We start from the raw sequence: 16,591 nt of genomic DNA, 5'->3' as shown, positions 1-16,591 counted from the left end.
TATCTTAGACCCAAAAAGTCGACGGCACGTGTCAGGCATTGGAGGCTGATCACCTACTTGCCAATTAGATTTAAAAATGATCATGAAACAGATTCAGATCTGAGGCCAAGACCTAAAGAGGTTGTAGGGCCACTGATTTATTTTTAACAACTAAATTATAGATTATAAAAAATAAATAAACCTTTGATTTTCTGTCTCTGTATCTACTGATATTCATAGCAGAAAACATACCTATTATTGTGTGTACAACAATTCACACTGTAGCACATATAATTAAATTTAATTGTGTATTCATGAATTTGAGTATTGACTTTACTTTTGACGTCATTGTTTGTATTAACATAACATCTTTACATTAGCTTAACCATGTTTGTAAACAATTCTAAAATGCTTGTATTTTTACGGATAATTACAAGATGATTTATAGGGATATGAGAATAAATATTTTTTGAAGTTATACTTCTTTAGGCGCGTTATGAAAAATTGATGAGAGTGAAATTTTACCATGTGCGCGCACCGTGACACAAAATTAACAGAATGAGTTGGAATTTATGTTACACTTAATGTAAGAGAATAATAATAAATATTTATTTATTTAATTTTTCAAATGTAAACTGAACTTTATTGACTATAATGACTTTATTTCCAGTCTTTGATTATTTAATTGTAATAATTTAATTGCATGCAAACAAAAACTATTTTTAATAATGCCAAAGAAGTATAACTTCTTAAGCGCGAACATAAGTACACGCACCCTTTTTTTAATTCTGTCTATATAGGAGTGAACAGTGTTAGCCTAGTGGCTTCAGCGAGCGACTCCCTTCGTCGTAGGTTCGAATTCCGGCATTGAACCACTACGAGCGAATTTACGGTCGTACGGTGAGGGAAAACATCGTGAGGAAATTGGGTCTTAGACCCAAAAAGTGGACATCGTGTGTCATATGGTCTGAATTTTAGTCTAATCTTGGAATTAAATGAACAAATTTATAAAACTATCAACAAAAATCATAGCTAATAAAAAATATGAACAAGAATATTTTTGTAGATTTTTCGGAATTTGTTACACGAACTAACGACTAACTACTACAATGTACAACTTGTTGGTTTTCTTATTTTAATATTGATACAGTCACTGAGTATTGGGGTTCAGTAAAACTTTAAATTGACCGCATGATGTCATCCGAGCCGCCTTGTTCGCATCGTGACAGTATTGTTAATATATTTTAATTTTGTACTCACAACATACTTATACACGCATACACTAATATTTTTATATCATACATACAGTCGCTAACTTTTCATAATCAACATTGACAATGGTGGCAGAAAAATCAAATCAATCAAAATACTTAACATTGTACACTTATGAATAAGAATTAAACAATTCTGCTTCATTCCAATTAAACATTCTAATCTCAAATGTGCGTCGAACGAACCAGAACTGCCTTGAGATTCTGTAACTCTGTAAGCTTGTAGTTTATTGTTTATCAGAATGCCAAATCATAAAACGACTGCTTCACGACTGTTTTGAACGCGACCGCCGCTGCGAAAACCGCTGTGAGAGTTCGAAAAGTGAGTTACAGAATCGCAAGGCTGGCATGAAACTTTCCGTTTTTTTCTACATTTTGTCGTTTCTTGTTCTGTATAACAATGCACAATGCACAGAACACTACAATCGCCCGTTACTTTACATTGTACAGAACCTTTCAATTAAGACATCACACATAACCGCATTATACAAGGAACGTATTGTTGTCCTGAGATGTATTACTCACTCAGTCCGGTGTTCTCATGCATGTCGTAAAATAACAAACGTCTGTCACGCCCTTATATTTTGTATTACGTTTATTTTGAAATAGTATTAATCGTGTAATTAAATTAGCACTTTGTGTTTTGAATGTGTATACAATTTGGAATATTCAAAGTTTATATTCATAGCATAATATCGGTCTTATCTTGATATTGTATATATTATTTTCTAAAGTGTTGTACAGTAGACATAGATATTAATGGTTTTAAAAATAGAAGAGTGGAGTGTTAATGATGTGGTCAAGATACTACAAGGTTGTGATAAAAATGAATTCATTGATTTCGTTAAGGAGAAGGAGATGGATGGACGAAAATTATTGGTAAGTTTCTTTAATTTCTTCCCTTTATATAATATCATGTATGCGAAATTATAGGTATAGTATGGTTAAACAAATTTAAAAAAAAACGTTAAGCTCAATCGGATCTAAGAGAGATTTATTTTATTCACATGTGCTGTTTGGCTTCAGAATCAAATTAAATTAATATATTGGGTACTTATTAATCTTCAAATCTGACAATAAAATAAATCGTGTCACTTTAATGTTAAAACTTTGACAGTTAAGTCGTAATTTGCAGGAAATTACAGAGGGAATGATAAAGTTATGGCGTCCGAAATCCAACGCTAAAGATTTCATATTATTTATCGAAAACATGAGGAATGATCCAAGTAAATATTTAAAATATTTAAGCGACGATATAGTCATAAAAGAGACGAATCTAACCGACAGTCAATATCAAACAGTGATTGTGAGGAAAATAAGTCAACAAGATGGAAATTTCAGCAGCGTTGAAGACATATTAAAGAAAATAGTCGCACCAAAGAGCTTTCTTCTGTACAGGAACAAAAACAAAACGTCGTCCTACGTGCCAATGGACGGCGCGAAAAAACAAAAGAAGTTCTTTCGATTAAGTTCGTACGATTATCCGATATTCGATCTTAAGTCAAAGTTCTCGAAAGTTGACAACTGCGACAGAGGATATTACTCGATTAAAACGAAAGGCTTACAAAGGCCTAAAAAATCGGATACACGGACCAAGTATAAGTCTTTACCGACTCCAGAAATAAACGAGAATTACACAGAGGATCATTTATATGAAGATTTATGCTATCCTGACGTTGAAACTAAGAAAGAGGTTACGCAAAGCAAACCTATGAGTAAAATTCAAGAGTTATTCCAGTCCTTTAGGTTTCCTTTCTTTAAAAAATTAGATGAATCGGAAAGTAAGAAAGAAGCAAAGGAGGAGGTTGGTCACATTTATGAGAATAACGATAGCGTTGGGGAGATGTATGATTCAGTACATGTACAAAAAGAAGAGACGGGTGATGAACAGGTATAGTTATTAAAATTATAAGCTTATAAACCTTAACTAATCAACGCTATATATACTATACATATATAGTTATTAATCACTACGTCCAAATTCCAAATCTGTCTCACTAATGTTCCGACACCATTAACTCTATACTATAGAAAACATAGTTAATAAATATTAATTATGAGTTGAGAGCTTGAATTAGGGATGTGACATTCTGCATTAAAAAATCGATTATTTATTAATCGATTTTTCTTAAAAAAAATAATAGATTTTTCTTGAAAAAAAAATGGATTATAATCGATTTTTTTAATAATCGACTATTTTTTCACATCCCTAGCCTGAATGTTTTTATACAATAAGGCTGTCTCAAGGTAATCTAGGGTTAATTTTCACATATATACGTTAAATATTATTAGCATTTAAGTCTAGGTTACGACTCTCCAACGATATATCAACATACCGCTTTGTTGGTTGTTTATTATTCATGATAATGGTTAGAGGTTACTTAAATCAAAAATCAAACTAAATATATGTATTTGCTTTTCTCATTTTGAAAATACTCATTACTTTTAAGTCGTCTCCTAAACTCGGCTCGTCGTTAAACACGATAAAGATGATTTAGTCCTGGGGGCCTATCATGAGCTCTTATTGCGAGCCAATTGACAACTTACAACTTAACGGCATCGTTTATTCATATTATGACGAATAAACTATCAGGTTAGGTTTCCACGTGACCTCAGCAGTAATCAGATTTCGTTCATTCAATTTGTATGAAAATTCCTACCATGACCTCGTGACGCAAGTAAATTGGATCTTTAAGCCGTAAATGCTGCCTGCATTAAAGGTACATTGCCACAGGGACCAAAATTTATATTTTATTTTAATATTATATTTAACAATTTCCAATTATTATTCTTATAATTACTTACTATGTAGGATAAGACTATTGTAAATACTGTATTCCTTAAACTATCATATTTTATTTTAATGTAGCTTCTTGAATCTGAACATTTTCATGTTTTCAGGTTGACTGTGATTTCCTTTAAAATACAACTAATACTTAATAACAATACGTATACAATTTATCGATAACTTCTTAATAACCTAAATTTTTCATGAGTTTTTATATTAAGGAATCACTTTGATATACATACTATGTAGCCATTAATTTTTGGAAAAAAATAAATACATACCCTATCATATTTACGTTAAATTATTTGTAAAACTAAAGTTTTACAAATTTCCAAGGTAGCTATCAAAATGTGACAGAATTTTAAACTTTTGAAAATGTAAGACATCTAAGATAGCACCAAAAAATTAATAGTATATGAAATAAAAAATAATTCTTTATTTTATTTTAATTATTAACACTTCGTTGCATTTATACGTATAGAAATATAATACATTATACAATTGACATAATTAAATATAAAGGAGGGCGACTGGCTGCCTTATCGCTTTCAAACCATCTCTTTTAGGCTGTGAGAAAAAAATTAATTGGAAAATGAAGTGAAAAAATACATAAGACACATAGTTATTTGGACAAAACTAATGGAACAAAACAAAGCAATTAATCATGTAAACAACATACTTCTTTAAAAAAAAGACACATGAAAAATAAAAAGTGCATATGAATCACGATAATTTTAGATTAGTTATATTTCAGAATTAAGATAGAAACCACAAACAATATTATGGTTCTTTCGTTCGGTCTTGCGATTCAAATACGTTTCAACTCATAAGAGGTCATGGTATGAAAAAATGAGATTCAATTCAGGATCAATCTCAGCATCTCGACTGGATTGTTTTAACAAAGCTAATTGTCCCTAGGATCACTGACATCGTCGAAATTTTTAAACTTTCTCTGTTATACAAATTATGAAAATGTTCAGTTTGATTTGAGATTCATTTAAGGCCCTATATGTAGCACGGATTGCTGTGTCTCGGGGTGCGCAGTGGAGAGCTGGAGCACTGAGGCGCGCCGGCCCGTAATAACAATTAGTTATGTTAACCATTAAATTAATATAGTTTTTTTTTCTAAAATGGATTACTTGGCTTGCGATAAAACATATCGTGTAATTTTAAAAATCATGTTCTATATACATTTTCGTCATAAATTTAATTAAAAGTGTCAAAAATTGGCTTTGTTTCGGTTTTTTTTCTATCAGGCGAAGTTATTTAAATCGTGTATCGATCTTTTAAAATGGATACATAAACTACTCAACTTCGCAATATATTTTTACCATTCGCCCTACTTCAAGAAACGATGACGAAACTTTTTTGGAGTTTGGCGACCAAATAGGTCCTTAAGTAAATACATCCACATATTAGATTCATCCCGTACATTTGAAAGAATTTAATTAAGCGTAATATATCCTTTTGTTTAAGCAAAATAGATTGGATTAGGCGTCGCATGAGTTATGGTAAAGACAAAGTTAATTACTTATATCAAAGGATGAGTCAGGTTAAGGAGATTAAACAAGTTTAAATTGGCAACATTCTGTGGTTACATCTTGTTATTAATTTTGTATATATGTAGTAACATTATGTGGGATTTAGAGAAATGGAAACTTTTGATACGTTTATCTCATTCCAGTGGTTCAATAAGAATATGAAGTCAAGTAATTTAACTTCTTTTAAATTATATATAATATTATCTGTCAAATGAATGTACAATGTTTATAACTAAAGTTTGATAAATTTACCAAGTTCGCAATAAAAACGCGAACTTTCCCCATAATAAAAATTCTTGCCAAGTTACGCTCTTGTTTTGTTACTAATATCATTCAGGAGTGACTTAAACATGCTGCCGAATATAGAAATAATGGCCTATATTTTTTTTTAAGTATTAATCTGTTCACCAAATTCTATAATATTTCACTTAATTCTAGCAGAGGACGTTGGCAGTCGAGGACTACTTGGTACCGGTAAATATAGAAAAAGACTATTGCGATGTATGTCTGAAACAGAAGGAGGAATCTCTTCTTGGCTATATCATGAATTATCTCGAAACGCGATTTGGTAGACGAGGTGAGTTCATTTATATACACAATAATAGTTAAGAATTTTTCGCAAGATTGTTTGGGCTTGTGATATTGGTTTTTTTACCACATTTCATATCTACATAGTATAGTTTAAATATGTTAGATTTAGATTATATTTATTGATTAATTCTCACTCAAGTTAATTCATGTCACGATTTTTATTTTTTTTACTAACTTTATTATTTACATTTCTGTGTGATTTTCAACAGTCATGGTCAGAGTCTTGCAAAGTGTTATTTAAAGTGAAGGCAAAAATATTATGTTTATGTACTATATGTTTTTATGTTCGCATAACTTTAAATATTATTAATTTAAACGCCCTCTTACGGTTCACGGGAATTATTTCATCACGTATACCTTCGGTTTAAAAAAAATACGCACTTTGATTGCGTTTTAAATAAAATCAAAAAAATAATATTGATTACATCTTAGTAGGTAACAAAATGGCAAATCGAGCCCGGCTAGAAAACGTCAAACACACAAACACTTGCGCTGTAATATTCTAGTAGTCATTTTAAAAATAGTATAATATATATTTTATAATAATGAAAATTGAGAATCACCGCGACTTAAATAATATTTCCGAAATAGCTGTATCTGTTGTAAAATTTGTGTTTTTCATCACCAGCAAGTCGGTTCGGTTAACTTTAAATATTATTAATTTAAACGCCCTCTTACGCTTACGGTTCACGGGAATTATTTCATCACATAATACCTTCACTTAAAAAAAAATACGCACTTTGATTGCGTTTTAAATAAAATCAAAAAAATAATATTGATTACATCTTAGTAGGTAACAAAATGGCAAATCGAGCCCGGCTAGAAAACGTCAAACACACAAACACTTGCGCTGTAATATTCTAGTAGTCATTTTAAAAATAGTATAATATATATTTTATAATAATGAAAATTGAGAATCACCGCGACTTAAATAATATTTCCGAAATAGCTGTATCTGTTGTAAAATTTGTGTTTTTCATCACCAGCAAGTCGGTTCGGTTAACTTTAAATATTATTTATTTAAACGCCCTCTTACGCTTACGGTTCACGGGAATTATTTCATCACATAATACCTTCACTTAAAAAAAAATACGCACTTTGATTGCGTTTTAAATAAAATCAAAAAAATAATATTGATTACATCTTAGTAGGTAACAAAATGGCAAATCGAGCCCGGCTAGAAAACGTCAAACACACAAACACTTGCGCTGTAATATTCTAGTAGTCATTTTAAAAATAGTATAATATATATTTTATAATAATGAAAATTGAGAATCACCGCGACTTAAATAATATTTCCGAAATAGCTGTATCTGTTGTAAAATTTGTGTTTTTCATCACCAGCAAGTCGGTTCGGTTAACTTTAAATATTATTAATTTAAACGCCCTCTTACGCTTACGGTTCACGGGAATTATTTCATCACATAATACCTTCACTTAAAAAAAAATACGCACTTTGATTGCGTTTTAAATAAAATCAAAAAAATAATATTGATTACATCTTAGTAGGTAACAAAATGGCAAATCGAGCCCGGCTAGAAAACGTCAAACACACAAACACTTGCGCTGTAATATTCTAGTAGTCATTTTAAAAATAGTATAATATACATTTTATAATAATGAAAATTGAGAATCACCGCGCCATAACAAGACTTTTATACTTCGATTATACAGTTTTAACTTCACAATTAGCTCAAAATAATTTTACAAGCGCGAGTGACGCCACGCATAATTAGTATGGCGAAAATCAAATCAGATCGATAAAGCGATGAAAGCTAATTATCGAAAAGTGGGAGAACGTTGAACATCGATAATAACGGGTAATCGCATTCAACATGATTTCGGAAACAGTTTAAAATGGGTGTTTTTACACCGTAGGGTAACGAGTCTTTGATAGCGTAACAAAGCGTTGTAACGCGACAGACTCGCGTTGGAGCAAACAATAGCACACTACGATCAAGACACGTACACGCAACGCACACAAAAGCGCGCAGCTAGGATATCATTTAAAAAAATGAAGATCGTGGCAATCGTTAGCTACTTAGACGGCGTGAATGATAGCCCTCCAGGTCGTCTGCTTGTGGATCTTCAGTAGCTTTTCTTGACCAATGCCTTTGAGTTAAGCCTTACCTAGGCGAACATAAGGGTTGCGATGCCCCGCTTCCTTCCTACGGTTCAATGTTAGGTTAGGTTAGTACTTTATTAAGGACAATTGAGATTAATTATCAACACGCCCTTACAGGGTAAGATCTAGAGTCGATGCTAAGTGCTAGGTATGTCTTCCGTATGCCAAAAACGTATTGGATATAATGTATGGCCCGCGGGATTACCTTGTTTTTTACTTACTCAAATTAATCACAACAATACATTGCTTTGACGAAATGAAATGATAATTTTCGTTCGGGTTTCTATATCACTTTAAAATATGGCTTAAGCAATAGTAGCTATGTTTAATATGATACAAGTTTGTAATTTGTTGTTTGTGGAAATATAAATTTGCATTAACTCCCAAACATAGTAAACAAAGTATTCTTAAAAAGTGTAACATTTTGAGTCCTATAGATCTATAGATAGATCACTCACTTCCGAACCTTGTCTCATAGTAAATTCATGACAGCGACAACGGTGTAACAGACGTCCACGTCGCAGTGAGCAATGAAATTAGCAAATCCAATAAGTTCCACGGCATTTCAGCTCACTCGGGTAGATTCCTGATCATTACTTATTCATAAAGATCTCAATGCCAATTTAATATATTTGAAACAAGCAATTTATTTGGGGTTCTACTACTACTTCCTATAAAAAACCTATTTAACTATCTGCTGCTTGGTATTTTTACACGCTTTATATTAGCTTCACCTGTATGTATGTATGTATGTATGTATGTATGTATGTATGTATGTATGTAACCGACTCCTTCGGACTCGATTTTGACCCACTTTTAACGGACAGATTTAATTCAAACTTTGCGCACCTGTCAAAGATCGATGACAATGCAATAATCCGAAAAAATTAATGAAAAAAATTTAACTAAAAAATAAAAAATAAATAATAGTTTAAAAAAACTAAAAAACACGCTTTTAAAGCACATCAGCCTAAATTAGGAATTATTTTTCACTTTTTAGTTTGATGTGCTTTAAAAGGGTGTTTTTTAGTTTTTTAACTATTTTTTATTTTGTTCTAGTTACATGGTCTTCAGATATAATTATCAAATCAATGTATACAAAATATTGTAAAAACTATTTTGAAACAGTAAGTATGGAGTTTCTTGCTCATTGCTCCATATGTAACTACCTTTTAGTAATTTTGACTTTAAAAGTGTCTTTTAATAGGCCTAATTGAATAAATGATTTCACTTTGACTTTGACATGAACTTATCAAAATTAGCCATAATGCAAACTATCCAATCACTATATTAAATCCGCTTGGTTTGACGGCAACTTCACTCTTGCTCAGATTTTATATTAGATACTTATTGATTTGGTATAAATTATTTTATATTTCGCTTGTGAAAATATAGCGAGGTTGAGGACGGGCAAAATTTTTTTAAATATTTTATCTACTTTTTTTAAATATTTTTTTATTTTTTTTTATTGAGAAAGATTTACAGCTTATTACTAACTTACTTACCATACACAATATTCTTTTACGCCATTAAATAAATCTTTACAAGTAGTTAGGTACTAATAATATTAACTGTACTGGTAACAATAAAATGATTTTATTCAACTAAATAAATATATATCAAAGAAAGTAATAAACTAAGTAAAAATTGGTTAAGTTACGCTAAACAGTTTAGTATAACTTATATGTACACTTATAAAAACTTATGGTTCATCATAAATCCACTGAGGAGCTCAGATGTCATAGCGCTCCTTGCCGACACCTTGAGGCGAATAGGTCAATATCACAAGTTAGACTATTTAACTTACTAAACTTATCCACAATAATAAACTATACTTATCCGGCAATATAACCACATAAGTCCTGGTACAAATAAAAAACGCCATAGATACGTGTTACTTTCTCAGGATCTCGTCTTTTTGTTCATATTGTGTCATATGGAGAACATCTGTATAGGGATGTGGGGAATATCGATTGTCGATGTCAATGCCAGTAGTGCAAACAGTCACATGTTTTAGAAATTTTTAAACCAACCAAATTCATTTACACATCTGTGCTGTTTATACTGTATGGTAATGTGTTGGAATGTCGTATCTTGTATGAAAAATAAATTTCTAAATAACGTATATCGATAGACAAGTACAGCACTAATAATCGACTGTATTCTTTTTAGTATTAAAAAATAGTGAGAAGATGCGTGACTCTCATTAAACGTATATCTTGCATACGCGGTACAACTTATTTAGTGTTTTAGTAATCAGTTATATTTGAAAAGTGCTTCAATATTTAATGTGCGCCTAATGAAAATCCGTGAGATAAGATTAGACAATACAGTGTGATTTGTAATCTATGGAATTATAAGAATGTGTGAGCAATTGGGCCTAAGAGTGACACGTGACTCATTGCGAATAATTAATATTAATGTGACATTTGACATCTTCATAATTTAGATTATTGTTTGAAACGCGAGCAGAGTTAAGCTTTTATTTAATTTACATGCATAATGAGTGCAATTTTACGACTCCAAAATATATATTGAGAAATAGTTATCTGTAGACAATTATCTATTCTCTACGGTTTTTAATTTCCTCACAAAAGAGATCTTGCAAGGTCGACCTTGCAAGATATAAAATATATGGTGAAAGAAATATATATACCATATATTTTTTAACTGTTCTTTAATTAATGATTCGTTATTTGACCATCTTTCTCCAAATTTCCCTCGTCCATGTAACCTTAACTCCCTCCCTTCCAAAATTATCGTCAAAATTTATTTCTGTTAATAAGTTAAAGTTATAAATAAGATTCTCCCCTCTATATCTTTTAGTACATAATATGTTAACCTCTTGTATATATATATATATGTCTGTGTGTGTTGTCTTTATTGTGACGTCATCTTTGTTTGGGTAACTCTGCTTAGATTAAATTAAATCTATCAAATCTATCCGCACCGTGTTAAGACTTGGAACGCGATATTGGCGAAATTGTGATTTACTTCTGTAAGCCGTAAAAACAATTAATTGGTGCATAGCCGGGGATTGAACCTACGACCTCAGGGATGAGATTCGAACGCTGAAGCCACTACGCCAACACTGCTAACTGTTGTTAACTGCTACTTCTAATTATCCAGTTATAGTTTTCATAATTTATTTAGCAATTAGCGTAATTGTACATTAATTGAAGAATGACAAAAATTACGAAGGGACATCAATTATAAAGCAATTGACCTTATTTGGTCAATTAAGAGAGATATCGCAACACGCCACGATATGAGAGAACAATACAAACAATATTACTTAAAAATTTTGTGCATCGCAAAATACGCCGAGATCAAAATATGTATGTAAGCTTATTGATGAACCGCGGGTATAATAAACAAGAACGGGGCTTGCTACGAGTTTTAATTTTTTGTTGATATTACAGTCCCCACACGATAGAATATTTTACCAAGAGCAAATACATATTAATTAAGTTTGTATAGGTCTTGAAATTTGTATTGCTGGTGGAAGTAACGTATAGATGAATTGGGCTCCGTTTTTGTTTAGGGTTTATGTATTGATTAATTTTACCAAACAACTTTTTTCTTGATTATTTTTCCGACCCAAATATCGGCCAATAGAATTGCACCATTCGACGTCACGTGGTACAACCTACATGGTATATACTGATAATTTTTTGTGAAATTTTTCTCTGGTCGTTGCTTCAAGAAAAGTATAAAGTAGTTGTTTTATTCATTATGAAATTCTTATTTGTTAACTGTACATTTCGTCTCATGGTGCAATTCTATTGGCCGACATTTGGGTCGGAAAAATAATCCCCCGAATACCACACGAGCTTCAAAATTATCGGGCATTTCCCTCAAGGTTCCCTGCAAACAAATATAGTCGTCATGACGACTATAAGTCGTAATTGTTTGCAACGAACCTATCGGGAAATACCCGATAATTTTGAAGCTCTTGTGGTATTATAAGTGAAAATTGCGTGATAAGTTTCTTAAATAAAGTTATTTGTACGGACAAAAGATAAGGCGTAAACGTATCAAGTATCGGCAAAATAATTACTGTAGTACATAGAACTATATTATTCCAAGAGTAATTATCGTAATTAGATCAATCGAATATTATAGTAATTGCTTTAATGACCGCCTACGATTGTGTAGTGCTTAATCTAAAGGTCTTGAGATTTCAGGTAAAATATTTCAGAATAAAGTATTAGCTTGCAGCTTAATTAAAAATTAAAAAGCTAAATTAAAAAGGGAATTAATAATTACTCCTCCGTATACTTATTTATTTATCAATACGGAAACACAACAGGCACATCACAAAAACTAGATAGTAAGATGTAAAAAGAATATATTCTTTTTACACTTACATTTATTACAATTATAACTTTGAATTGTTTCACAGATAGGGATTTGTTTTATAAAAGTATGAGTACCACAACTAAAAATAAAAAGAATTTAATAATAGACACGAAAATGTAACCACAGCAATTAATAGTATATACACAAAAGGCATACCATATTATAACGTTAGATAGGCGGTAACCAGTAGAGGATCATGAAAACATATCAACATACTAGTTAGGTACAGAAATTAAAAATATAATCTTGTTACTCTAACCTACGCTAAGTTTAATTGTCTTTGATAATAGTGACTTAGTGTGCACCTGCAGACTACGTTTCACGGCGAAACTATAACTGTCTAAGGTTGAAGGGGGAGACAGCCATGTTGTTTTATTACAAATATAATTAATGCAGCATAGATTGTGCTGTGTAAACCTTTAGGCAAAAAAATTTGACGGCTCATTGGTCTAGTGGTTAGTACCCCTGACTGCGAATCCATGGGTCCCGGGTTCGATCCCCGGCTGAGACAAACATCGATGTGATGAGCCTTTGGTGCTGTGCTTAGGTCTTGGGTGTTTAAATATGTATTTATATGTCTATCTATCTATAATATGTATGTATATCCGTTGCCTAGTACCCATAACACAAGCTTCACCAGCTTAGCATGGGACTAGGTCAATTTGTGTGAATTATCCAAAAAAAAAAATGTCAGCAAGTAGGTTAGGTAGTATGTACGCATTATTTAATAGAATTTTCGTAATTAGGAAAATTTTAATAATTTTAATATGTCTCAGGAATATTTAAAGTCAAGATATAGCGCGAACTAAGATTCCCGTATGCTCTCTATGATCGTCTCTGTAGGAAGTCACAGAACTAAGAGTCAATTTTGCATTTTACCTTTAAATTATAAGCAGAGGGATTTTGATGTGAAGTCGAGGTTGACAGTACAGAAATGAAGTGTTAACCATGACTTAGTGCAATGTGTTGGTGGATGAAAATTAGTGTACCTTTAGTGTATAACCTCGGTGTGAGGATAGGGGATGTCATAGCTGATGTGTTTTATAACACTTTTCATTGCCTTAGTGATGTTATTGCAGGTGAGATTTGAATTACGCGGGTTATGGGGTATGATTTCTTATAGTGTATATGTTATCAGGCAGACCATACAAATAAATGTTTGGTTTCCTTTACGCGATATAGTTGCTACAAGATGTTTTCGAAGAATAAATTTCTTTAAAAATGTAATAGTAGTAGTAGTGTGATAGTAGTAGCTATTTAAGTGTAAAACTATATTAATAAATATGACACTTATGAATGACATGACCCCATAATATAATAGGTGCATCACAGGAAACCGAAACCGAAGATCTGGCAGCTACCTCGAACAAATAATTAGTCTAGCTATTCAAAGGGGGAACGCTGCCAGTATCTTCGGAACCTTGCCTAAAGGGACTCCTTTCAATAATATATTTTAGTTATTATATGTTAAGGTTAGTTATTTATTTCAATGTATAATGTATTAATTAGTTATATATTTTATATTCAGACTTTTAATTAATATTTGCGTGAATGAAATAAATACTATATTTCGATACGACAATACAAGTAAATAGGTACTTGTATAGAACGTTATGCGTCTAAAAGTATTTAATGATATATCTCTCTTATTAAACGATTCAATTTTGTAATAGTACTTCTATGAGAAATAAAAAAACATTACTTTATTAAATCTCATATATTCGAACTTTAAAAGTAATTATAATTCGTTTACTGTAAGACCTCGATACTATCATACTCGTTTCAAAATATTCACATCAAATTAATTTCAGAAACGAACGAAGCGCAGTCTGACATTTCGGAAGTGGAACCATCTTGTGACGATTCGAAATGGGAACGCAAGCCCAACATGGCGGCGCGGCCACTTCCGGTTCCAGTGGAAAATGAGCCGTTTTACATGAATATTGATAGGCAGGAGGCGGAGAATTTGCTGTTGGGACAGCCTGATGGGACCTTTATTTTAAGACCTTCCAGTCAGGTAGTACTTAATTAATTTCAAACTGCGTATAAAAAGTGACGCGAAAAGATTTTTCTGTATCGAAATTTTGTTTTTGTGGCATTGTAGCTAATCTTTACATTACAGGGAAAAAATAATTCCTAGTTTCGAAATAATGCATATTATTTCATCATATTCTGTCATATCTGAGTTAAGTTTTTTAAGTCAGCCAATTGATTTATTATTACACGCTTTATATTAGCTTCACCTGTATGTATGTATGTATATATGCGCATACATACATACGTATGTATGTATGTATGTAAGTAACCGACTCCTTCGGTTTTGTCCCACTTTTAACGGACAGATTTAATTCAAACTTTGCGCACCTGTCAAAGATCGATGACAATGCAATAATCCGAAAAAAAAATGAAAAAAATAAAAAAAATTAACTAAAAAATAAAAATAAATAATAGTTAAAAAAAACTAAAAAACACGCTTTTAAAGCAAATCAAACTAAAAAGTGAAAAATAATTCCTAATTTAGTTTGATTTGCTTTAAAAGCGTGTTTTTTAGTTTTTTTAAACTATTATTTATTTAAGTTGGTGTTGATTGATTTATTATTTTATAAGTAAAATCCAATTTTCAGCCAAACCACGCATATACACTGAGCGTATCCTGCGCAAACGCAGTTCATAACGTTGGTGTACGTAGACGATCGGATGGTCGACTTGCTCTCGGCTTCGCAAGACGCGGCGAAAGGAGCTTTGCAACGGTGACGTCTCTGTTGCAGCATCACAAGAAACGCCGTCTGTTACTTGTTGCCGGTGGCGACATGATAGGCGCAACTACACTAACAGACACACCACAGTACTACCAGACACCTAAAAATATACCTATAGGTTGTAAAGAGATATTTTAAATAGGAAATCTTATATTATTTTAAAGATCACTATTAATTTTAGTTTATTATATAAACAGCGAAAAACACTAGAAGAACACGGCTATCTGAAATCGTATTACATTCGGTAAAATAAGCGTAAAGCGCATATAAGATATTAGAAGAAACACACAGATCTATAAATGTAAATAACAAATATCCGACAATTGTTATTGTTGTAAATAATCACGGCATACTCACATTACGATCAGACAAATTACACTTACTGTTTAATTATTATATGTGTTTTGATCAATAAATTCAACCTACAATAGCTATTTATATTTATCGTAATAAATGCCGATATCTAGCATACAATTTCTCATTATAAATATAGAAATATATTTACTATGGAAAGCATACAATGAGATATAATTGCAAGCAAAATATGAATATACAACTCATTAAGCACATCTTAATCATTTAAATGAACCATCTCGTTACGAAAGTGTGTAGAAAATTGAAATTAGGCTTGCCGCATATGAAAATTACCCAGATCCCTAATGTGACCTAGAAGCTTTGTAAGCAGATAAAGGCTAAATTGTGGCGTTCATAAGCACCATTAAGTTCAGAAATTAAACAATTAAAGTTAGGTCTCAGTTAAGAGAGGAACTGGGCTAATTACTTGAGACGGTATGTTTTTAATTGGTCTGTTATATAAACGTTATCCAGAGATTGCTATAATTAAATTATGGCCATGAATAGCCGATTAAAATTAGAATGAATACGTGATAAAGCTTCGCCTAAATCTAATATATAAAATTCTCGTGTCGCGGTGTTTGTGGTTAAACTCCTCCGAAACGGCTTGACTGATTCTCATGAAATTTTGTGTGCATATTGGGTATAACTGAGAATCGGACATCTATTTTTCATCCCCCTAATTTTTTTTTTAATTTTTAGATAATTTTTTTAATGTTTATTTTTTTATGATGCGGCATTAAAAAATACATACAACCCCTAATTTTCACCCCTCTACGATCAACCCCTATTTTTTATTTTAAATGATAAACATGGCAAAA

At 31.6% G+C, this 16,591-nt stretch overlaps 1 protein-coding gene across 3 annotated transcripts; it reads left to right on the top strand.

The window, feature by feature from the left end:
- Window positions 1-1,611: 1,611 nt before the first annotated feature.
- On the top strand, window positions 1,612-15,885 carry LOC125054698. 3 transcript variants are annotated; one of them, XM_047656726.1, is made up of 6 exons: window positions 1,618-1,901; window positions 1,994-2,129; window positions 2,386-3,141; window positions 6,018-6,156; window positions 14,469-14,674; window positions 15,282-15,885. In XM_047656726.1, exons 2-6 carry the CDS (start codon window positions 2,010-2,012, stop codon window positions 15,552-15,554), a joined length of 1,494 nt encoding a protein of 497 aa, XP_047512682.1. In that variant the 5' UTR covers window positions 1,618-1,901; window positions 1,994-2,009; the 3' UTR covers window positions 15,555-15,885. The 3 variants fall into 3 exon arrangements, with proteins under 3 accessions (XP_047512683.1, XP_047512682.1, XP_047512680.1); XM_047656727.1 differs by having other exon boundaries at window positions 1,612-2,129; window positions 6,021-6,156; XM_047656724.1 differs by having other exon boundaries at window positions 1,619-2,129.
- The last annotated feature ends 706 nt before the right edge of the window (window positions 15,886-16,591 follow it).

This window comes from Pieris napi, chromosome 12 (genome assembly GCF_905475465.1).
Source record: "Pieris napi chromosome 12, ilPieNapi1.2, whole genome shotgun sequence".
Taxonomy (NCBI): Eukaryota; Metazoa; Arthropoda; class Insecta; order Lepidoptera; family Pieridae; genus Pieris; species Pieris napi.
This window is presented reverse-complemented; position numbering and strand designations above follow the sequence as displayed.